At 39.8% G+C, this 25,563-nt stretch overlaps 1 protein-coding gene across 1 annotated transcript in view; it reads left to right on the top strand.

Annotated features, from left to right (window-relative positions):
* Nucleotides 1-10,103: 10,103 nt before the first annotated feature.
* The window catches only part of LOC307243001 (uncharacterized protein), a 29,182-nt gene continuing 13,722 nt past the window's right edge, over nt 10,104-25,563 (top strand). The window contains 43 exon segments of the mRNA XM_080017651.1: nt 10,104-10,219; nt 10,494-10,535; nt 10,646-10,864; nt 10,954-11,097; nt 11,197-11,353; nt 11,438-11,465; nt 11,556-11,661; nt 11,744-11,836; nt 11,920-11,983; nt 12,065-12,163; nt 12,261-12,388; nt 12,392-12,429; nt 12,431-12,449; nt 12,451-12,607; nt 12,708-12,826; nt 13,797-13,946; nt 14,285-14,455; nt 14,550-14,853; nt 15,034-15,104; nt 15,194-15,281; nt 15,394-15,511; nt 15,603-15,726; nt 15,914-16,050; nt 16,140-16,395; nt 16,480-16,722; nt 16,832-17,008; nt 17,098-17,243; nt 17,332-17,422; nt 17,509-17,898; nt 17,988-18,114; nt 18,248-18,366; nt 18,489-18,685; nt 18,769-18,952; nt 19,040-19,205; nt 19,319-19,443; nt 19,578-19,886; nt 19,973-20,176; nt 20,281-20,406; nt 20,495-20,665; nt 20,766-20,870; nt 20,963-21,058; nt 21,139-21,270; nt 21,670-21,684. Coding sequence (XP_079873777.1) covers nt 10,658-10,864; nt 10,954-11,097; nt 11,197-11,353; nt 11,438-11,465; nt 11,556-11,661; nt 11,744-11,836; nt 11,920-11,983; nt 12,065-12,163; nt 12,261-12,388; nt 12,392-12,429; nt 12,431-12,449; nt 12,451-12,607; nt 12,708-12,826; nt 13,797-13,946; nt 14,285-14,455; nt 14,550-14,853; nt 15,034-15,104; nt 15,194-15,281; nt 15,394-15,511; nt 15,603-15,726; nt 15,914-16,050; nt 16,140-16,395; nt 16,480-16,722; nt 16,832-17,008; nt 17,098-17,243; nt 17,332-17,422; nt 17,509-17,898; nt 17,988-18,114; nt 18,248-18,366; nt 18,489-18,685; nt 18,769-18,952; nt 19,040-19,205; nt 19,319-19,443; nt 19,578-19,886; nt 19,973-20,176; nt 20,281-20,406; nt 20,495-20,665; nt 20,766-20,870; nt 20,963-21,058; nt 21,139-21,270; nt 21,670-21,684 — 5,901 coding nt within the window. The 5' untranslated portion in view covers nt 10,104-10,219; nt 10,494-10,535; nt 10,646-10,657.

A 25,563-nucleotide genomic window follows, 5' to 3' on the forward strand; every position in this document is an offset into this window, starting at 1 on the left:
AGACAATTGGATTCTACAAAGCGCAGGGTATTAAATGTTATAAATATATTCGCTTCTGAGGATAACTGACACACACCAGAGTTTGTTATACAAAATAAAAACACAATTACATCACCGTCAGAATTCACAGACATTCCAGAGATATCAATGTATGCAATCTTCCTGAATTATAATTACCGGTAACAATAACCATAAGCATTGTCTGATCGTAATTACTGCTGGCATGGCAGGCTGTTTTTTTTCCTTGCAACCGCAGGGTGCCTTGTGAATCTCACCCATCTGCTGATCTTAAAGAACAGCCTATCTCTCTCGCTCTCTCTCTCTCTCACACCACTCTGTCAGCAGCAGTTAATATTGAACAGGTTAATGTCACCTCAATGAGATTATCACCTCTCTCTATGTTTGAAACATTGAGAGGAGATACAATTTCCAAAAAAACAACCATCGGCATCAAACAGCAGTAGAATGCGTTCTTCAATTTCACCACAAGAACATTTGTTAGGATGCATTTGCATTCTGTAATGCATTTTTCCATGCATTTCAGAGTGTCTTATGTTTGTAACCCCATCGCATCTACAATGGGTAAGGCTGAACAAAATCTGCATTGACAGAGCAAGCAGGTGGTGTTGGCAAGGGTCAGCAAGCTGTCTATATACGGAGGTTGACCATGAAGGCAATATGCTCCCACAATAAGTAGCCTTCAGCTGTTTAACCGTCTGCCCCTTGTGTCTTTATGGCCAAGGGATGGATGGCGGTCACACATGGGACTTTTTACTGTGTCCCGCTTTGGCTCTCTTCTTAAGTTATACTTGGATAGAAAACAAGGAAAGCACGTGTAGCAGAAAAAGCACTCCACATACAACTGTACAGCAGCTTCTGTATCTTATCAGACCCTACCTGTCCTGTCTACCATGTTGCTGCAGATACTAATGTCACCTTTTTGCTCAGTAGCCATATTGGGTTTGCTGCACATGAAACGTACAGAGATGGTTCCTGGGACTGAGACTAGACCTGGTATGTCACTTGACATATATATCAAACCGGCATTGAAGGGCAGGTGGACATGGACACATAAAGCAGCCTGTATTATTGGGCGTCCTTACATTCTCCAACACTTTGCCCGTCTGCTCAGTAAATGGAATGTGTTGATGGGAACTGACAACAATGGCTTGTGTAAAGGTGAGATCCCAATCCTTGTGCTGTTATGAAGGGACGTGCATATCGATACTGACGTATCAATGCTTTGGATCCAGACAGTGTCTCTTGGGAATCGATATTTAGTGTGTTGTTTGACCAATAATGTTTTGATTTTTTAAATGAAATTGAATGTATATCTGATGCCAAACAGATGAAAAATTAAGAATATTGTAGCGAAAGGAAAATATGCGAAAGGATCTGTGCTTAGTGCTCTGTCCAGGGTGTGATTGTTCAGGGTGTAGTACCATCAACCGGGTTGGGTATTGAGGTCATAAAGAGGCAATGGCCTGTGCGACACTGCACTTCATCCAGTTCTATTTAGTGTGATGTTCTTTTCTCATTAGACCCTCAGCACTGGCCTTGCTGAGGTGCACATAGATCAGGAGTAAACACACAGTCACACATTGCCAATTCAAGGAATTTATTGTGTAGCCCAAGGAAAAATGACAACACAGGACACAGACTAACTTTATTCCCTATTATTACAAGAGATCGGCATTGATATGTCTTGAAAATAAATAAAAAAGAGATTCCACTATATGCGTCAGCCCTCTTACAGCAAAAATAGTTCAAATTAATACCAAAGACAATGGTAGTGGTCGGTTGTCCAGGTCCAGTCAAGTGTATTTCTACATCCCTTACAGTCTCAAAAGACTTCACAAGCTTCACATTTCAAGATATTAACAGCATACAAAAGAGATCAAGAAACGCAGGATGCCAGGACGCATTAAATGTCAGGTCCCAAATTGGGTATTGTTCACACTGTGATCTGATGATCCATCTGATCTGGTGAATCCAATCTTAATAGTATCATTGAAAGAACACATCTACTGTATCTGAGGCCAAATTTAGACACATTACAACAGTATCTCTTGAGTGTGTTGGCAAATGGTCCTGGGAGTTTGAGATCAAGCAACCCTCCCGAGGGTGGAGGGAGGATAAGTGTTTAGGAACATTACACAGGGCTTGGATGAGCTTGGATGTGACTGTAACTCTTTGAAGTATATTTTTTTATTTACTAAATGGAGAAAGATGAATAAAGATTAAATGATTATTCTTCCACATCAAGAATCATCACATTTTAACATCTTAACATTTTCACTGGCTCTGCTGAGGCAGAGAAATGTAAAACTGATCCTCAAATTGCATAAACAATGAACAAAAAACAATAAGAAACAACACTATGAACAATGGTATGATCTGTCGTTCACAGGTTGATGCTCCAGGTTTATATTCCACACTTTTGTTGTGCAGAATCGTAGAATCTCTCGGATGATGAAAGAGATAAAACAGGCTTTCCTAAAATCCATTATTAATCCCCATTAGAGAACATTTGTTTCACTGTAATTCAAAGTGTAAGAAGATACAGTATATACTTGAAGGTCAGCCGTGGGAGTTTAAAGCTAAGTGTCACTAGATTATATAAAACAGTGGTCAGGTAGCAATTCACTGAGATATCACCATCAGAAGTGATATCTATCACAGGTAAATATTTCTTTCATAGTTAACTTTTGTGCAATTATTAAAAATTAGGGCAAGGCAATGTGGCAAAATTATATGTTTCTCCTTTTCTTTCAAATACAGATTACGCTCTAAGAAGTTTAACATTTTGCTTTAGCCCTTAGGTTTTTATTTGCCTTCCACAAAGGTTATGTGGCACAGAGCTGAAGGCATTTACAAGGTCCAAAAATATATAATGGAGATTTCTTCTCTCCTCCTTGAGTTCTTGAATTTGGTGCTAATTTATACTTGTGTGCGCTCAGCACCAAAAGAAAAAAAAGGTTTTCTGTACTGTGGTATCAGTTAACCAATTAAGCCTTTATACTGTATATGCTACCAACCTTCATGTCACCTTTGTGGAGTTTGCCCTAATTTATGCAGACAAATGAAAATAATACTTTATTGTGCGACAAATAAAATTAGAGGCCAAATAACGTATAGCGCAACTCGCCTAATTTTGGTTGATAGAAAGAATATTGATTGAAATAGAAAACCAGCAATCATCGAAAAGCATTTATAATGTCTGTGGTTAAATCCTTGTAAAGTCACACAACTAGATAGATAGATAGATAGATAGATAGTGGATAGATAGATAGATAGATAGATAGATAGATAGATAGATAGATAGATAGATAGACAGATAGATAGACAGATAGATAGATAGATAGATAGATAGATAGATAGATAGATAGATAGATAGATAGATAGATAGATAGATAGATAGATAGATAGATAGATAGATAGGTACTTTATTCATCCATGGAGGGAAATTGTAGTGTCATAGCAGCCCACATCAAAAATAGACAATAATAATAATAAGGTAATAGAATATATTGACTAAAACAATAATTGGAAATATACAATTAACCTAACAATCAACAGTACATAAATAATTATACATATATATATATGTGAATATACGGTAGATACAAATAACGTGTAAATAAACAATAAATATGAACCTAAACATAACAAAAACAGTCAAAACCAATGAGAACATTTGCCAATGTACATAAACCTAAACAATATTAAGAAGATTGATACATTTTCCATTTGTAATACACCTAGGAACTTAAAGCAGCACTATGTAACTTTTGGTATTTGGGATTTGGCACCACTACATTTTCTGAGTGCAAATGCACTATTACACCATTGTCGTAAAACTCGCTCCAGTGTCTGAAAATAATTTATTCTACCGATCAAATTAGAACATTATTGGTCAAGTTTCGATAACAGTCTCTGTTAGAAACGCAGATATAATGTACACCTAGGTTATAGCACCCCTTGCACGGACCTCGCCACTACCTGGAGCCGCGAGGAGAGAAGGTAGTGGGAGGGACGGGGCCCCTTGCTACCGGTGTAGGTACCAGATGTGCTCGGCCTGACAGATTGGCTCGCATGCGCTAGTCAGAAGGTGAAACAAACCATGTGGCGCAATGAAAGTGAGGGCTGGCGCGAACCACTGTGGTGTGGGTGATGGGCACACCACTGCCCGTCCCGCCTGACCCTGTTTAAGCATTATTACCAGACATTTTGACAAATTGGGCTAATTTATAATACATTTATAATTTATTATTTTCCATTTTTATAATTTTTTCCAGGCAAAAAAAAAATTGATTTCCGGAGCCAAAGGTCAAGCAAGTTACGTGGCGCCATAAAGCGTAACATACTTTTCCCGTGGTTTCGGACCCGAACACAGAAGTTATATAGTGCACAAAAAGGGTATGGGGTATGGATGAGGTGCCATTTTGAAGCTGTTACTTTAAAATAAAAAAGTAACACAGTGTTGCATTAACAATTTAATAAACCAAACAATGAAACCAGAAAAATGAACAACAAACATAATAAATATTAAATATAAACGTATAAATTGCAATGACAACAAAATTAGCCTAGTAAACAGTAAAACAGAGAAATAAACTTAAAATAAGCAACCAGCAATAAAAAATTGTCAATAAACAATGACCTAATGATAAGCTATACCATAGGCATCTGTAGTGACAAGAAATGGTTCTAAGTTTAAAAGAACAGCTAAAGTGTTCATACTTCTTGTAACAATCATTCATGGTAAACTGAGTAATTACGAAAAATGACTGAAGCACAGAGGTTGTTGTAGAAAACAAGAAAAGATAAATGATGATGTGAGTACCAAAAATCATCCGTCTTGTTTTAGTTACTGACTGAGATTTACAGTAACTGCTTTGTGAAGGTGATTTGGGAGGTTAGACATCCGGCACAAGCGGGAGCAGAGCATGTGAATGGTGTTGAGCAGACAAAAATCTCCGCTGACAAGAGCTTAGTGATGCTCTGCACTCAGGATGATAAAATGTCTTTCCAAAATTCCTCCACGCATATTTATAATTTATTCTTTAATCTACCTATCTTTGTACCTATTAATGGCTTTTGTGGTGAAAACATTTTCAGACTCGATGTTTGATAGTTAGACAGTAACTAATGTACTCTGGGTCAGGCAAGCGGTGCATGAGCCATGATTAGAGCCGTATTGAGAGGAGAGAGAGGAATGCACACACGCCCACACACACAGACAAACATGGGGTTAGAGGTCAAGGCAACAGATAGGGGGGGAGGGCATAGGCCATATACATTAACATACCCTGATATGTAGAAAGAGGACATGTGGAAGAATAAGCAGGACGCATATTCCTGATTTGACTGTAGAAAGTGGGGTGTAAAGCGTGTGCTGAGGTGGCCATTCTAATTATATAAAAATGGCAAAGGGTGCGTATGTCTGCAGGATCACTGACAGGAAGCTCTGGAGAAAATGTGTGATAAAATAAATGCAACCCATACACTGTACGTACAAGCCACAATTGCTGTGTTAAGGACAGTTTACGCTTTGGCTCAGAAAGACAGGCCCTACAACCCTCTGACCATTACAACATTCTCGAACAGAACAGGCATGTCTGGCCCCCTAGGATGGGGCCAGACAATTTAATCTGGCCCGTGAAGCCTCCATCACCAGAGGCAGGCGGGCGGGGGGGGGGGGGGGGGGGGTATTGAGCCTGAGAGTGTCTGAGAAAGTCCCCTCATTACAGGAGTGCAGGATTTATTATTTACAAGAAAAGAACATTCATGCAAATAAATCAGTTTTTACCTTATTAAATGGTGTGCATTTATATTGCCCTTCTAGTCATTAGCTTCATACCTCACATTCACCCATTCATACACTGATGGCAGCAGCCATCAGCGCGACACGTCAGTGTGCTACCAGGGACCGAACCTGCAATCTTCTGATCACTAGACAACCCGCTCTACAACCCGCTCTACCTCCTGAGTTACTGCCCCCCCCCAAATCAAGTCCCAGAGCACCGGAAGGAAATGACTTTGACAGTGTAGGCAGCCGTGCAGAATCGCCAGGCTACAATGGATGCAGACTGGGCAATATTATTAGTATTATTAAAACTAGTATTTAATTACACCATATGCAATGTTCAAGTAGACAGTACACTGTTGTAGAGATATCTGCAGTGATAGACACTCAGCAGCCAGACTCAGCAGCTGGACCAGAGAGACACACAGATCTTTTCTGCATCCATGCCCACAGCACGGCGACAGCTTCCAAATCTGCATAGAAATATCCACACATACACTCATGGCAGATCGACATCCAAAAACCAAAAACTCCAAAGAGGCATGCCACAATGGATTAGTATCCAAATATTAAGCATTCGTGTCAATATATGTGGCTGCTTAAACAAATTCATTTCTGAAGGCAGGTGTATAGCTTTATATATTACGATCTGCAGTGACTTAGGTTTTGCAGTGTCTAGTTTATTTCTGGTTTCTTGTGATTTATGACTTTGGAGTGTAACGGATGTGGTCTGGCTCTGGTGTCTTGCTGTGTTTACCTTTCACACATGCTATGTTTTACATGTTATATTTTGCTAACACACGGCCCAAGAAAACAAACTGATTGGTCTCAGCTATGCAAATTTGTGGACCAATTTCTTCCCCCTGCCCTAATTGATCAGTGGAATAGTAGGTACCTACATGAACAGGATTTACCTGAGGAGGATGACACAGGATTTTACAGACTGGTGGGTACAAGCGAATGAGAGAGGCAGCTCAGTGATGCACAAGATAAATTGTGGCGCTGGCAATCTTGTGATTTCCATATTCTACAGCAGTAGAGTATAAAGGAAAGTAAAGGGAACCACCCGTATGAGTGTGCGTGCTTTAGTGGGTTGACGTAGAATGTCCAGCACCTGATTTCAGCTTTCTGTCATCTGCAGTACCATCAGAGGCAGCGAGGCGACACGGAGATAGAGAGATTGAGAGATTGCTCCATTGCCCCGAATCGCAAAAAGTAGGATCCACCAACAAGGCCGAGAACCAGCGATGAAAGAACGATGTCTGTGGCCTTGCAGATTTAGAAGCTTCTGCTGTGATATAGATGCAGTACTGATCTGTGGTGACTGGAGAGTTTAACCACCCTGAACCGGTCCCACTGCTGACCCACACCTCTACCGGAGACATTTACCGATTTCCCTTCCAGGCATCCATTGCAACTGGCCTTTCTGGAAAGGGGATCCCTCCTTCTGTGACCCTTTCTCAAGGTTTTCTGAGTCCCCTACCCTACCCCACCCTACCATACCCCACCACCACCACAACCTCTCTCTCTCTCCTTGCCTGGATGGGGTCACTGGGTATGCTGATTTCAAGGTGAAATAAGTTGTGGGCTTGTGAAGTCCTTTGTGACTATACAATGAGTAGAGGCTATGTAGTAAATAAATTTGACTTGTTTCTCTTTTTTTTTTTTTAATACTGTAGATGTACTTTTACGAACGATTGGGTATACGCTGCCCAAATCAAATCAATAGTTACAAGCTTGGTGTTTTTAAATCCCACATTAGCCAGATGACTAAAACAGCATTCTTTCACTTGAGAAATGTTACCAAAGTATGGCCATTTCTAACTAAGCAGGGTGGTGAAAAAATGATTCATAATTTAGTTTCAAGACAATGGAACTACTGTCAGTTACTACTTACCTGCAATGCAGCGGGCCCTGTGTCTGTTGGATTGGACTTCAAAGTCCCTTTGCTTGAATATGAAGCTATTACTGGATTAGGACTGACCTACATACAATGCAGAGTATGTTGTTTCAGGTGACTTGAAGACCTCTGGGCCTCCTACTGTTATGTTGAATGTTTGCCACAGCACCCAAAGATAATGTGTGCTTTTCTCTGCTACCTTTCTAAACTGTAGAATGGTTGAATATGACAAGAAGCATTAGGGGTCACTTTAAAAGACAGCCAAAATGTATACCTCCAACCATTTAATTTGCCCCCATTTTAATTTGAATCAGTACTGCCTTTTTTATTCATCGCTGTATTAATTTCATTATTCATCTGTTATTGGCCTGATTGTCTTACACTTTATTTTCGTGTTCACTGTTTTCAAATCCTACTAATTACCGGGATTTGTCTGTTGTCTACCTGCACTTAACTGTTTTATTACATTTTTCCAGCTTTTAAACTAGTGTCTAGTTTAAAAGTTTAAACTCTGGTATTTGCTTTAAATTTTGTATTTTAGTTATTTTGTGTCAATTGTATTTCCTGTAACTCACTTTGAACTTCATTTCAAATATCAAGCGTTTTATAAGTTAAGGTTATTATTATTACCAAATTTGTCATTAGACCATGTCTACATGTATACACACCAAGGGGGACACACCATGCAGGATGTGTTGAATTATATTTTCTTGCGGACTATGATTTTGTGAGCAGCAAGTTGGGCTTTTTCAATTAAAGCTTTTTTAGCCTTGATTTGATTTGCTCTAAAAGAAAACAAACATAATGTCAATGCTTTTTTTCCTGCCTCAAACACTAAATACTCGACAAAGATATACCAGATTTTCCAAATTTGTGTAATATTGCACAGGGCAGCATTTATAACTGTCAAGCCAGTGTTAGATTTTAATCCTGGTATTACAATGAGAGGCGAGGGGGAGACGTGCCAAGCCAGAAGCACATGGCACTTCCAAAGGGGATCTGGAGAGGAACTGGCAGCCTCCGTCATTCTCTCTCTGGAGGAGATTCCTCTCAGGCAATCTTCACATTGCAACATTGCTGTTTGCCTTTCAACAAGTCATAAATGTTGAGGGTGAAATAAGTTTGACTCAGTTGTCCTCTGTTATTTGTGGTATATTAGCCACCATGGGACTTAAGTGTTTTCATATAAATTATTTTACAGCACAAAAGTGTCAAACAGACAATTAAGGCTGTTCCACCACTAAATCAAATTAGTGATGGGAGACCCAGTTATTGTATATTTCTAAATATTATAAATACACACAAATGATGAATATAAGCATTGTAAACATGAATAAATGAAAAGTTCTAGATATTGCTACCATTTTATGTAAGTCTTCATTAAAGATTGACATTTAAAGGAAAACTGTAGGGATGGAGAAAAGTCCATTTGATAAGGACCTATTATAAGACAACTTCTGTTGTTTATGTAGTAAATGTCATGATTGAGCTGATTCAGATAGAATAAAAGAAAAGAAGAGCAACATCTTAGTGATAAAAGTATTTTGTGTGGTACTGCAAAGACAAATAATGAAATTATTTGAAATCACAAGTTTTTCAGCACATATGACACATCCAATACCACCTAACTGTTTAATTCTGCATCTTTTGATCTCATCAAAATAGCCATATGTGCATCTGAGAAGAACCCTAAGACACTAAACTATTCATACCTATTAATGTAAGAAAAACAAATTAAATAAGTTTGCCTAATTTAAACATATAGTAAAAGAAAGTGTCTCATATAAATTATAAATAAATGAAACACTATCCCCACTAAATGTTTATAATTCCCCAGCTATCAAAGATTATACCCTGGCATGGACTCATAAACCACTAAGCATTCCAAAAGAGTTGCCTGTTAGGTGGCAATGATGCAAACGTGATTGAGGTGATTTATTTATAGATTTAAATTGATTCATTCTGAACAATTACATTATCTGATGTCACAATTTATGAAACACGTTTTAAAAACTCCTGAAAGGCAATATATAATTGATGTGTGCAAAGAATTTAGGTCAACTGAAGAATTGGCTACTTTGGCACCTTGACACAATTAATGTCATAACCTTGGTTACTATTCTCTAACCCAGTGTACATATTGTAGAATTACTAGGTAAACTCTAACCTTGTAAATGTAAAATGTAAGAAATAAAACATTTACATAATTCATTTGCAATAAAAAAAAAATACAACTTCAATGACAGTGAATACAATGCCAAGGACTCCTGTTTTCCTTTTTTTACCTCGTTAAATGGTAGACATACCATACCTGGTATGGACAAGTTAAAGGTTAGGCCCTGGTTGTCAGGACTACAAGATGTGCCATTGAAATGCAAATCTCAATTCATCAGCCATTCAAAGACATGACCATAATGAGTTAGTACCTCCTCTGTGGACAGTCCTGTATATAAGAGGGCTCTTGGAGAGATGCAGAGACTGGAGGGGAGCTCAGGAGGTTCCAACTGGTGGTGAGTCCGACTGATGCTTCAGCTGTCATTCATAGTAAAGGAGTTGTAACAATAATACTCTTCTAATCTACAAGTATCTACTACTAGTAGATACTAGTAGATAGTAGACAAGTATTCACTAAAGCCTTTAAAACATGTTACATTTAAATTGAACATAAAGATAACATATTATAGCCAGCGCTAAATATGAGTCTGCGTGAGTTGTATTATTACTGTCATGATATCTATATCTGTTGTGACAAAATTACAACACAAATTGTCCTTTTTTTTAAAGTGAGAAGTTAACTTTTCTTCTGTGAGCAATTGAGAGAGAACGGTGAGAATCTTTTAAAATACAGGATATACCAATTTCTCCAATTGTTAACTTAAAAAAACAAGGAATCTCTGGTTGATAAGTGAGACTGACCTCTTCAATGATTTCCACAGTAAGTTGCCATCATGAGTACGGACGCGGAGATGGCCGTCTATGGCAAAGCTGCCATTTACCTCCGTAAGCCAGAGAAGGAGAGGATCGAGGCTCAAAGCAGACCATTTGATGCCAAAAGTGCTGCCTATGTGACTGATGCTAAGGAGCTGTATGTCAAATGTACAATCCTAAAGAGAGATGGTGCCAAAGTCACTGTGAAAGTCCTTGATACACAGGAGGTAGGCCGTAGTTAATTTAATGGTATTACTAATGAAACTGGTTTTAAACTAAGAATGTTTAAAACGAAGAATGCGTTTTCACATTTTAGGAAAAAACAGTCAAGGAGGACGATGTTACCCCCATGAATCCTCCCAAGTACGACAAAATTGAGGACATGGCCATGATGACCCATCTCAATGAAGCCTCTGTGCTGTATAACCTCAAAGAGCGTTATGCAGCATGGATGATCTACGTAAGAAAGTCTACCTTCCTACTGATTTATGTGGATTACTATTTAAATACAGCATCAACAGAAGAGTTGAAATGCTCTTTTTGATCCCATCCTTTTCAGACCTACTCTGGCCTGTTCTGTGCCACTGTGAACCCCTACAAGTGGCTCCCAGTGTACGACTCTGAGGTTGTGAATGCCTACAGAGGCAAGAAGCGTATGGAGGCTCCACCCCACATCTTCTCCGTCTCTGACAATGCCTATCAGTTCATGGCCACTGGTATGTGGATGTAAAAACATATTATGAAAAAGCTGGGCTTATGTTGTATAAAAACAAATTCATATTTTGGTTTCTATGTTACAGATAGGGAGAACCAGTCTGTCTTGATCACGTAAGTTTATTATTGGTCAAAAAAATAAAATTTAAACAAAGTTCATGTTATGAAGCAATTTCATTAAAAAAATAATCCCTCCTTAACTAGTGGAGAATCTGGTGCTGGAAAGACTGTGAACACAAAGCGTGTCATCCAGTACTTTGCAACAATCTCTGTGGGAGGACCCAAGAAGCCGGACACAGGAAAGATTCAGGTTTGTTACTATGAATAAGTTCTTTAAACTAAAGAGAGAAATTAATTGATAGGGATGTTAAAATGTCAAACTTGGATGACAGGGTTCCCTGGAGGATCAGATTATTGCAGCCAATCCCCTGCTGGAAGCCTACGGTAATGCCAAGACTGTGAGGAATGACAACTCCTCTCGCTTTGTAAGTATGGAAGATTTTAACCCTTCAGAGATCTTTAGTCAGTGACTGTTTCTAAATAGTAAACATGATGTTTTCCAAAACAGGGTAAATTCATCAGAATCCATTTTGGCACAACTGGCAAACTGTCTTCTGCTGATATTGAGACATGTAAGTATCCAGTAAAAGTCCATATGAAATTGACTCCTATTTTACTTGGAGTAGATTTTGGTTGATGAACCATTCTTACAGATCTGCTGGAGAAGTCCAGAGTGACATTCCAGCTTCCAGATGAGAGAGGCTACCACATCTTCTACCAGATGATGACCAACCACAAACCTGAGATTATTGGTAAGCTTAATGACTGATGATGTAGTTGTCGCGAAATTACAATTGTTTATACAGTCTATATTTACTAATTTCCGTTATATTCTTAACTTACCTTCAGAAATGACTCTCATCACCACCAACCCCTACGACTTCCCCATGTGCAGTCAGGGTCAGATCACTGTGGCCAGTATTGATGACAAAGAGGAGCTGGATGCTACTGATGTCAGTTATTTTAAAACCCTTAAATAATTATTGCTGCTGATAATTACAATACCAGTTACAATCAGTAAGTATTGATTATTGTTTGACTCTTACTTTCAATGCAGACTGCCATTGATATTCTGGGCTTTATTGCTGAAGAGAAGATGGCCATCTTTAAGTTTACTGGTGCTGTGCTTCACCATGGTAACATGAAGTTCAAGCAGAAGCAGCGTGAGGAGCAGGCTGAACCAGATGGCACAGAGGGTGAGTTTCAATGTGGACCAATGTTCAATGATATGGGGTATTTAACAGTAAAGATTATAATTATGATATTTTTTTGAATTCATTCGATATGAATTTTTAGATGCTGACAAAGTTGGCTACCTGCTGGGTCTGAACTCAGCTGACATGCTGAAGGCTCTTTGCTACCCCAGAGTGAAGGTCGGGAATGAGTATGTCACCAAGGGACAGACTGTACCTCAGGTGGGTAGGATCGGTCACTTTAGACCATTTAAATCTCATATATAAGTGCTAAATGAGCTTGTTGACAGGTTTATTTCATACATTTTTTCATGTGTGATATACATTGGCAAGACATGTTTTTTATCTTTGCTTTGTAATGAAAATGTGAGATACTGTCGTTCCACAATATTCAGCCTCATATGGTTGGGTGAATTCTTCATACGCATTGTTGATGAAGGGAAACTTTCTAAATCACATTACCTAACTGCATATAACATCTTATAAAGATTATGGGCCTAATTCCTTATTCTTTCAAGAGTTGATATACGTAACAAACTTGTTCCCCATAAATCCCATCAATTCTCTTTTGACGAACAAGGCATGAATACACAGACAGGTGCAATGTGGGACATTTAATTTCTTTTCAACTTTGACACTTGTTGTAATACTCTGCTATCTGGAGAAACATTTTGCATGTGCAGTTTAATGACTACAAATATAACATGAATGGTGATGAGTCAGATGTACAACAATTAATAGTGCACAATAAATATCTAACTTGCACATAGAAGGCACAAAGAATCGGAGAGTTGCTTGATTTTTAGCAGAATTTATACTGAGTATTTTTTGTGTGTAACATTGTTATGTTTCATGTGAATTAAGATGTATTTACTCAATACTGTCCATTAGAGCAGCAATGAGGTGTATGAAAAAAACTAGAAAGGAAAAGGAAGGAAAAATTAGAAAGGAATTTTCTACTTTTATTTTATTTTTTTTCCTAGGACATATTGTGTGCTATCACCGGGTGCGTTGCATTACATTTCACTGCATATATGTATGAAAGTATGTATATGTATGTGACAAATAAAAATCTTGAATCTTGAATCTTGAAACTGCCAAATAGTTAATACAAATCAGCCAAGAAAACAAGCAACTTTGGTTATGGCTGAAAATTGATAATTATCATTCAATTGACTAAAATGTATTCTAGGTCCTGAACTCAGTGAGTGCCCTGGCTAAGTCCATCTATGAGAGGATGTTCTTGTGGATGGTCATCCGTATCAACCAGATGTTGGACACCAAGCAGGCGAGGCAGTTCTTCATCGGTGTGCTGGACATTGCTGGCTTTGAGATTTTTGATGTAAGTTTTATGTATATGCATTGCTAATTTTTGACAGACGGTTCGACACAATTTTTCAGGCAAGGCAAACTAAGGCAATTTAATTTGTATAGCAAGTTTTATAATTAAAGGCAATTCAAAGTGATTTACCTAAGGCATGAAATGTGTTACATTAAAGAGAAAAAAACAGCATTGCAATAAAAAGCTAAAAACAGATAAAAGCATTTTTTAACATAATCGCTGAGGTAGGAAGTTTTTGTGCAATTGAAAATATGCCCAAACAATTATTGTAAGTCATCACTCAACTAGAAACTCAGTAGGAAAAAGGCCAATAAAAATTATCTGATGTCTACTTCTAGTACAACAGCATGGAGCAGCTGTGCATCAACTTCACCAATGAGAAACTGCAACAGTTCTTCAACCACCACATGTTTGTCCTGGAACAAGAGGAGTACAAGAAGGAGGGCATCATCTGGGAGTTCATTGACTTTGGCATGGACTTGGCTGCCTGTATTGAGCTTATTGAGAAGGTACTACTAATGATTAGATATAATGTTACTATTCATAGTGTCATTCAAATTATTATTATTTCTAATATTTTGTTGTGACTTTCCTTCAATTAAGCCAATGGGCATCTTCTCCATCCTTGAAGAGGAGTGCATGTTCCCCAAGGCTTCAGACACTACCTTCAAGAACAAGCTGTATGACCAACATCTTGGTAAAACCAAAGCCTTTGAGAAGCCCAAGCCCACCAAGGGTAAAGCTGAGGCCCACTTCTCCCTGGTGCACTATGCTGGAACTGTGGACTATAACATTACTGGTTGGCTGGACAAGAACAAGGATCCCCTGAATGACTCTGTTGTACAGCTGTACCAGAAGTCTCCAGTTAAGTTGCTGCCTGTCCTGTATCCACCTGTTGCTGCTGAAGGTACAATTGAAAATCTAAGAGAGAGATTAATCAAACCTATAAGATTTCATTGTGATTATGAACTATACACGTGGTAATAATAACTTTTATGTACGAAATACATTTCCAAAAGAACTGTTGATAAGTGATGCCTCAAAAGTACAAAACGTTTGAAAGTAAAATACATATATATCAATTCAGAATCAGGTGGGAGCAAGAAAGGAGGAAAGAAGAAGGGTGGTTCTATGCAGACGGTGTCCTCACAGTTCAGGGTAAGAATTAAGTTCAATGAGTGTAAGTTGGTTACTTCCCTAAAAATATTGTTCTTTTTATAAATATCTGATTGATCTCATATCTACAGGAGAACTTGGGCAAGCTGATGACCAACTTGAGGAGCACCCATCCTCACTTTGTGCGTTGCCTGATTCCCAATGAGTCAAAAACACCAGGTATATTTGCAGTTAATGGTGTCTATAAAGGGTGTTTTGGTCCTTTTTGTGGATTATAATGTTTTTTCGTAAATTTTTGCTTTAATTATAGAAATGTGACAACTTTTCACAGGTCTGATGGAGAACTTCCTGGTTATCCACCAGCTGAGGTGTAATGGTGTACTGGAGGGTATCAGAATCTGCAGAAAAGGTTTCCCAAGCAGAATCCTCTATGCTGACTTCAAACAGAGGTATTCAGTCATCGACATACAATCACCTATATTATTGGCATATATATTAATATATTATTGAAAGATTGTCATAAACTCTTACTCTTAAAAGGTACAAAGTACTGAATGCCAGCGTCATCCCTGAGGGCCAGTTCATTGACAACAAGAAGGCATCTGAGAAACTGCTTGGATCAATTGATGTGAATCATGACGAGTACAAATTTGGACACACCAAGGTAAACACCTTGCAATTATTTTGTAATTACAAACATTGCACTTGTCCCTTTAATGTGTTACTCCAAATTAGAGCAAACATTGCTGAGGATAATGAAAATAATCTTTGAAAATGTTCTTGCATTTTAAGTATAGATTACAGGCAGGGTAAAAAGCTATTGGTATTGAACTTTTTTATGTCCTCCTAAGGTGTTCTTCAAGGCTGGTCTTATTGGTACTCTTGAGGAGATGCGAGATGAGAAGCTTGCTGCGCTGGTCACAATGACTCAGGCTCTGTGCCGTGGTTACCTCATGAGGAAGGAGTTTGTCAAGATGATGGAGAGGAGGCACATTGAAAAATACTGTTTTCAAAAAGATAAAAATACAAAATACAAAATTTGATCAGTGTGTAACATTAACAATCCTTTTCATATAGGGAAGCCATTTTCACCATCCAGTACAACGTTCGTTCATTCATGAACGTCAAACACTGGCCATGGATGAAGGTGTACTACAAGATCAAGCCTCTTCTGAAGAGTGCTGAGACTGAGAAGGAGCTGGCTCAGATGAAGGAGAACTATGACAAGATGAAAACAGATCTGACAACTGCCCTCGCCAAGAAGAAGGAACTGGAGGAAAAGATGGTTTCTCTTCTGCAGGAGAAGAATGATCTGCAGCTCCAAGTGGCATCTGTAAGTAGACAACATACTATGTGTTGTGGTTGTCATGACTAGTTGATAATATTACATGATTTACTTTGTTTCAATGACACCCAGGAAACAGAGAATCTGTCAGATGCTGAGGAGAGATGTGAGGGACTCATCAAGAGTAAGATCCAGCTGGAGGCCAAACTCAAAGAGACAACTGAAAGGCTGGAGGATGAGGAGGAAATCAATTCTGAGCTGACTGCAAAGAAGAGGAAACTGGAGGATGAATGCTCTGAGCTCAAGAAGGACATTGATGACCTGGAGCTTACCCTGGCGAAAGTGGAGAAGGAGAAACATGCCACTGAGAACAAGGTTCAGTAAAAAAAATCAACCTTGTATGAGATATAACATAACAAAGATGTATTCATTTAGATGCTAATCATTGTTTATTTTATTTATTTATTTTTTTTTGCCTATTTAGGTGAAGAACCTGACTGAGGAGATGGCCTCTCAGGATGAGAGCATTGCTAAGCTGACAAAGGAAAAGAAGGCCCTCCAAGAGGCCCATCAGCAGACTCTTGATGACCTGCAGGCAGAGGAAGACAAAGTCAACACTCTGACCAAGGCCAAGACCAAGCTGGAGCAGCAAGTGGATGATGTGAGTTCATCAAATCTATCATGTCAAAATATGTACATTTATGGAATTATATGCATCATATAATTACAAGCAAAATTATGAAAATGCAGCTTGAAGGTTCTTTGGAGCAAGAGAAGAAGCTCCGTATGGACCTTGAGAGAGCCAAGCGGAAGCTTGAGGGTGATCTGAAACTGGCTCAGGAATCCATCATGGACCTGGAGAATGACAAGCAGCAGTCCGATGAAAAAATCAAGAAGTAATGTCAAACTAAGGAAATTCTCTAATGTGAGTAAAATATCAGAAATACATTATTATTGAATGTTATTCTGTAATTCAATCATCAGGAAGGACTTCGAAACAAGTCAGCTGCTTAGCAAGATTGAGGATGAGCAGTCACTGGGAGCTCAGCTTCAGAAAAAGATCAAGGAACTTCAGGTAACATGATCTACAGTATACAAAAATGTAATCATGCATGTAGATACATCATTTTTTCTCAATTATGTTCTCACGTTGCTTGATAGGCCCGTATTGAGGAACTGGAGGAAGAGATTGAGGCTGAGCGTGCTGCTCGTGCCAAGGTTGAGAAGCAGAGAGCTGACCTCTCCAGGGAACTTGAAGAGATCAGTGAGAGGCTTGAGGAGGCTGGAGGAGCCACTGCTGCTCAGATTGAGATGAACAAGAAGCGTGAGGCTGAGTTCCAGAAGCTGCGTCGTGACCTTGAGGAGTCCACCCTGCAGCATGAAGCCACTGCTGCTGCTCTCCGTAAGAAGCAGGCTGACAGTGTTGCAGAGCTGGGAGAGCAGATCGACAACCTCCAGCGTGTCAAGCAGAAGCTTGAAAAGGAGAAGAGTGAATACAAGATGGAGATCGATGACCTCTCCAGCAACATGGAGGCTGTTGCCAAGTCCAAGGTAGTGCAATTTAATTTAATTCAAATACCATTGCCAATATGGCGGGACAGGAACTAAGAACACTGAAATGTTTAAACAATCATTCACAGGGAAATCTTGAGAAGATGTGCCGTACCCTTGAGGACCAGCTTAGTGAGATCAAGAGTAAGAATGATGAAAACGTTCGCCAGATAAATGACATGAGCGGTCAGAGAGCAAGACTGATGACAGAGAATGGTAAGTATTTTCATTCACTACTAATTTCTTAACATGATTGCTAATATGATAATTAAGTTAACGGTTTGTGTTGTTCACAAAGTGTTAACTGAATATACAGAAAAAAAATGAACAAATCATAATATCCACTCAGGTGAGTTTGGTCGTCAGCTTGAGGAGAAAGAAGCTCTTGTCTCTCAGCTGACCAGAGGAAAGCAGGCCTTCACACAGCAGATTGACGAGCTGAAGAGACAGATTGAGGAAGAAGTTAAGGTGATGAAGACTTTCATGTAATCATGTTAATAATGAAATGCTTACTATGAAAATGTCTAAAGATATTAAGTGATGGTGTATCAGTGTGATTTATTTTCCTTTTCCTTGATTTTTTTTCCCAGGCTAAAAATGCCCTGGCTCATGGTGTGCAATCAGCCCGCCATGACTGTGATCTCCTGAGGGAGCAGTTTGAGGAGGAGCAGGAGGCCAAGGCTGAACTGCAGCGTGGAATGTCTAAGGCCAACAGTGAGGTGGCTCAGTGGAGGAGCAAGTATGAAACTGATGCTATCCAGCGCACAGAGGAGCTCGAGGAGGCAAAGTAAGAAAAATATGTTTCTTTCGACCATCTTAAGATTTGGTTTCAAAGGAGTACAATATTTAAATTTTGCAAATCATTAACAGGAAAAAGCTTGCCCAGCGCCTTCAGGAGGCTGAGGAGCAGATTGAGGCTGTGAATTCCAAATGTGCCTCTCTGGAGAAGACCAAACAGAGACTCCAGGGTGAGGTTGAGGACCTCATGATTGATGTGGAGAGAGCGAACGGACTGGCTGCCAACCTTGACAAGAAGCAGAGGAACTTTGACAAAGTGTGTTGAAATTAATTATCATAACAAAGTGAAAGATAGCTCCACCAAATGCATGACATTTGTCACTTAATCAAAATTACTCTACAGGTTCTGGCAGAATGGAAGCAGAAATATGAGGAGGGTCAGGCAGAGCTTGAGGGAGCCCAGAAAGAGGCTCGTTCTCTCAGCACTGAACTGTTCAAGATGAAGAACTCCTATGAAGAAGCTCTGGATCAGCTGGAAACCCTGAAACGTGAAAACAAGAACCTGCAACGTAAGTTCCATGAAGATGACTTCAGCAAAAGTCATCCATTCCTTCCATTTAACTTTTTTTTGATTTCAGTAGTAATAATGAGTAATTTATTAACATGTTCATCCCCAATGCAGAGGAGATCTCAGACCTGACTGAACAGATTGGTGAGACTGGAAAGAGCATCCATGAGCTGGAGAAGTCCAAGAAGCAGGTGGAGACAGAGAAGTCTGAGATCCAGACTGCACTTGAGGAAGCTGAGGTGAAACATTACTTGAAAGCTTGAAAAATGTTTTATTTCAACATAAAATATAGACATTGTGTTGGATTAAGATAGAAACATTACCACATTAACATTGGAACGCTAACATTTGTTATTGTTGTTTTCTCTGATAGGGAACTCTGGAACATGAAGAGTCCAAGATTCTGCGTGTCCAGCTGGAGCTCAACCAGATTAAGGGTGAGGTTGACAGGAAGCTGGCTGAGAAGGATGAGGAGATGGAGCAGATCAAGAGGAACAGCCAGCGAGTGACTGACTCCATGCAGAGCACTCTAGACTCTGAGGTCAGGAGCAGGAATGATGCCCTGAGAATCAAGAAGAAAATGGAGGGAGACTTGAATGAGATGGAGGTTCAGCTGAGTCATGCCAACCGCCAGGCTGCTGAAGCCCAGAAGCAGCTGAGGAATGTCCAGGGACAACTCAAGGTATGGCACAAAGCGGCTGCATACACCAATATATATGTTCCACCAATCAGTATTATATATTATTTACCCAACAATCTCCACATCAGGATGCCCAACTGCACCTTGATGACGCTCTTAGAGCCCAGGAAGATCTCAAGGAGCAGGCTGCCATGGTGGAGCGCAGGAACGGTCTCATGGTGGCGGAAATTGAGGAGCTGAGGGCAGCTCTGGAGCAGACAGAGAGAGGCCGCAAAGTGGCTGAGCAGGAGCTGGTAGATGCTAGTGAACGTGTTGGACTGCTTCACTCTCAGGTAAACTCATAAAGTTTTATACTAAACTGATACAAGACTAAGCGGTCCAGCAAGCATTCTTTTCTGTATGAATGTAACTGCTCCCTTACTGGACTTTCTTTTAGAATACCAGCCTTCTTAACACCAAGAAGAAGCTTGAGAATGACTTGGTCCAAGTCCAGAGTGAAGTGGACGACACTGTCCAGGAAGCCAGGAATGCAGAGGAGAAGGCCAAGAAGGCCATCACTGATGTACGTGTAAAATAATTTGATCGTGGACTATATATATATTACCTTCTACATCAATCCTTCTGAATTAATTTTGTGCTATAATTTGTAGGCTGCCATGATGGCTGAGGAACTGAAGAAAGAGCAGGATACTAGTTCTCACCTGGAGAGGATGAAGAAGAACCTGGAGGTCACAGTGAAGGACCTGCAACATCGTCTGGATGAGGCTGAGAACCTGGCCATGAAAGGAGGAAAGAAGCAGCTCCAGAAATTGGAGTCCAGGGTAAATTAACGGAGCTGGCCTTATGCATTACACATTTCTTAGCTGACGTAGAGATCTTAATGATTTAATGGGAAACTTAATTCCTCATTCTGCTCTCAAGGTTCGTGAACTGGAGACAGAAGTTGAGACTGAACAGAGACGTGGAGCAGATGCTGTTAAAGGTGTCCGCAAATATGAGAGGAGAGTGAAGGAACTCACATACCAGGTGTCACTATTTTACTCTTACAAATTTTATTTCAAAACATTATATGTTCCTTTTGAATGTTAATTCTAGTGTGTTGCTTAAAATTGACTTAGACTGAGGAGGACAAGAAGAATGGGGCCAGGCTGCAGGATCTGGTAGACAAGCTGCAGTTGAAGGTGAAGGCCTATAAGAGGCAGGCTGAGGAAGCGGTAAGTTGATATTTAATAACATTGATTTATTTTATTTAATTTATTTCAGATTCAGAAATAATAATGCTCTTATTCAACAGGAGGAACAGGCCAACTCTTACCTGTCCAAGTGCAGGAAGGTTCAACATGAACTGGAGGAGGCTGAGGAACGTGCTGACATTGCGGAGACTCAGGTCAACAAGCTGAGGGCTAAAAGCCGTGACTCTGGAAAGGTGAAATACAACTTGAATAAAAAGAAATGTGCACTTAACTGACCTCTGAACCTAAACCCCAACTCGACAAACATGTTCCAGAGCCTAAATAAAACATTGCTTATGTACTATGCATTGCTAAGCTAATGCGGACTTTCGCAAATACATCAATCTTTACAAAACAATGTTTTTTAGTCTATTGCTAATATTGTTGATGGACCAGGCCAAATATTCCTTCCAGGATACAAAAAACATAAAAACTTGAAACATAAACCCTCACAATTCTTGAGAAATAATTCTTCACCAGCTTTAGTCAGGTTTGGACGGACATTTAAAAAATATTCACAACTATGTTTATTTTTATTCAGGACAAATTTTGAATATTGTCTAAAATATGCTTTGTGTTTTTTGTTTCTTTAGGGAAAAGAGGCTGAATAATCAAGTCAAATCTACTCATCACTCAAAGTCATAAAATATGGCAGCGTTGCATACAATAAAATGTAGAGTGAACCTTTGCCTTGTACTTTGTGAGGTTATTTGTCAGGCATTGTGAAATGTTTTTGATCTGTTATGGAAACAAAGTATGTGTTCAAGGTTTTTTTACAATCGCCCTATTTCAAAACTGATTTTGGAATCTTAGTAAAATCTCATCTTTGTTATAGAGACAAACTGCTGAAGTTATGTAAATAGACCAGTTGATTGATAAATAGACACATTAGACGGGATCATGCTGTGATCTCGCAAGAAGACAGATGTGAGTACAGATCCAACATGGCGGTGCCTTGCTGTACTGACAAAAACACCGACAATCTGCTCCAACTCAGACAAATAACAAAGTGAATTGCAAAAAATATTTATATATTTATATATTAAAAAAATAAATAAAAAATGGGACCACTGTGCAAGACCAAAGTGGAGGACCTCGAGGATTATATCAATTTCTTTTTAACGAGTACATCACGGAAGACGACCAGGACCGTAACAATCCAACTAAAGGAAGACAGACTCAGCAACTGACACAGACGATCTAATCCCAAGTGCTGTCGAGGTTAGTCAACCATACGGTCGTACCTAACACATACCTAACACGTACCTAAAAACCTCCGGGAACCAATTCACAAAGGAGGTGGAGGTTCTAAAAAAATAAAATAAAATAATGAAAGAGACTTTCCTGGATATACAATCCAGAAGTATGCGGGACAACCTCATATTTTCTGGGATCCCGGAGAACAACACCGAGTCCCCAGAGAACATGGTGAAAGACTTCCTCCACACCACCCTGAAACTCCCCATGGACACTGGGAAGCAGATCACCTTCCACCAGATTCACTGACTGGGACACCGCATGGGGAACCGTCCCTGCTCCATCATTGCCAAGTTTGAAAACTTCAAGCACAAGGAGCTGGTTAAAAGCAAAGGAGATGAAAGGAACCATGCTGGGTATGAACGATCGATTCCCCCGGGAGATTAACTACCGAGGGAAGGTGCTGTACCCTTCCTGAAGGAGAACAGGCAGAAGGGTAAACTTGTATCGCTGGTTGATAAACTAAATATAGATGGTCTTTTTTCTGAGACTCCTCCACCACACCCTGGTTATTCTGATCATGATATATGTATTCTGGTAATTCTGGTAATTATATACTGCGAGATGGAGAAATTAGCATCCTATCTATGTCAGGATTTAAAATATTGCTCACTCTCATCGTCTCACCTAATCCCCAATCCCTCCCTCCCTACTTCTTCCATCACTGCAGAGTGAAGGAAGAGTAATGGCATTTATTATTCACCGAGACCAAACAGGCTTGGTCAAAGGCAGACAGTCATCCAGCAATATGCGTTGTTTATTCAGTCTGATCAGCATATCTCAAAGGAACAACTTAAATACTGTTATTGCTTCTTTAGATGCTGAAAAATAATTTGACAGAGTTAATTGGACATATCTCTTTTCAATCCTCAACAAATTTGGCTTTGGAGAGTCTTTCAATCAATGGATCAGAATCCTCTACAACTCCCCATCTGCTTCGGTCATCACATGGTTACACTTCACAGTGTTTCTCTCTCAATGCAGCAGAAGACAAGGATGTCTGCTCTTCCCATTACTATTCGCCATCTTTATTGTACCCCTCTTGGGAGCCATTCGTCAAAACAGTAATATTGTGGGCATACAAACAGGAAACTGTCTACAAAATCACTTTGCATGCAAGCAATATTTTGTTGTATGTGCGGAACCCAGTATCATCCCTACTGGATGTGTTCATACTTATATCCAAATTCTCAGCTATCTAATCTCAGACTTTTCAGTAAATTGGACTAAATCCACAGTCTTACCACTCAGTGGGGGGGGGACTACAATGCTGCAACCCAGAAACTTTCCTTAACTATCACAAAGGGCAATATTAGATACCTTGATATTGATATCTCCACCAATCTGTCAGATTTTGTAAACCCTTAACTTTACTACATTAATCAAATCCATTGAAAAAGACCCCATTCAATGGAACAGCCTACCAATTTCACAAATTGGTTGGATAGCAGCAATGAAAATTAATATACTTTCAAAAATAAACTATAGATTTTCAATGACCCCAGTGCAACCAACAGTACATTGGTTTAATACTCTAGACCCAATAGTCAATACATTTTATTGAAAATACAAGGAACCGAGAATTAAACGAGCAACACTACAGAAAACCAAACACTGTGGAGACGTAACAGTCCCAAACTTCAGATACTAGTATCTCGCGAACCATCTTCAATTTATAATTAATTTATAATTTTGTCGCATTTCGACAAAATTAAGTGATTCTTGTGAGAATTCTGACATTTACAACTCAGAGCCAAACCGACTCTTCTGGCTCTTGTTATTCCAACTGACTCAAACAAACGAAGAATTTGAAAAGTCAATGCATCTTTTTGGTAACTTACTTGTGAGGAGCAGAGAGCCCAAAAAGAGCCCAACCACAGGCCATCCACATGATGTAGAAGAATACATGATTCATCAGACCGGGCCACCTTCTTCCATTGCTCCATGGTCAAGTTCTGATGCTCAGGTGCCCATTGGAGGTGCTTTCGGCAGTGGGCAGGCATCAGCATGGGCACTTTGACCGTTCAGCAGCTACCGCAGCCCCATATGTAGAAAGCTGTGATGCACTGTGTTCTGACACCTTTCTATCATAGCCAGCATCAACTTTTTCAACAGTTTGTGCTACAGTAGCCCTTCTTTGTGATTAGACCAGATGGGCTAGACTCTGCTCCCCACGCACATTAATGAGCCTTGGGTGCCCATGACCCTGTCACCGGTTCACCGGTTGTCCTTACTTGGACCACTTTTGGTAGGTACTAACCACTGCATACGGGAAACACCCCACAAGACCTGTCGTTTTGAGATGCTCTGATCCAGTCGTCTAGCCGTCAAGGTTTGGCCCTTGTCAAAGTCACCCAGATCCTTATGCTTGCCAATTTTTTATGTTTCCAACACATCAACTTCAAGAACTGACTGTTCACTTGCTGCCTAATATATCCCACCCCTTCACAGGTGACATTGGAATGAGATGACCAATGATATTTACTTCACCTGTCAGTGGTTTTGATGTTATGGCTGAGTGGTATATATACTGTATATATATATATATATATATATATATATATATATATATATATATATATATATATATATATATACATATATATATATATATATATATATCAGCATGCCCCCAAACAGTCCATCACCTTCATCAGAGCTGGGGAGAAGGTACAACATAACCCTAGCTCCTAAGGAGGGCCTCTTGCCACCAAGTCAACCTAGGAAGGCAGCTGAAGTTCCCAGAGAACATCACAACCATTGCTCCGCTCCACCCAGATATGGTGGCTACATCGGAGTCTACAAAGCAAGTGGTCCTCTTGGAACTTACTGTCCCCTGGGAAGACCAAATTAAAGAAGCCAATGAGCACAAAAGGCTGCTGGAGCCATGGCTGGAGTGCCTGCTTTGAGCCAGTCAAAGTTGGGTGCCGTGCTGGCCATTCATTACAGCAAACTCTCAACCTTCTTGGAGTAAAAGGACTGCAGTGCACAAGCACCACCAAGAACATTCTGGCGGCTGCTGAAAAGCCCTTGCGATGGTTGTGGATCTGTGGAACAGTGTGCCAATTGGACACAAGTCGGGGCTGATCACCCCCAGCTGGGTAGCCCGGGCGAGGGTGTCTGATGATTAAAGACCCAAAAAACCCTATGACCTGGAGTTCATCACTGAAGACATGTCCAAGTAGCACCAGGAGGTGTATTAAAACTAGAATTATCACATCTGGCTCAGC

This window comes from Zeus faber (assembly GCF_960531495.2).
Source record: "Zeus faber genome assembly, chromosome: 17".
NCBI lineage: Eukaryota > Metazoa > Chordata > Actinopteri > Zeiformes > Zeidae > Zeus > Zeus faber.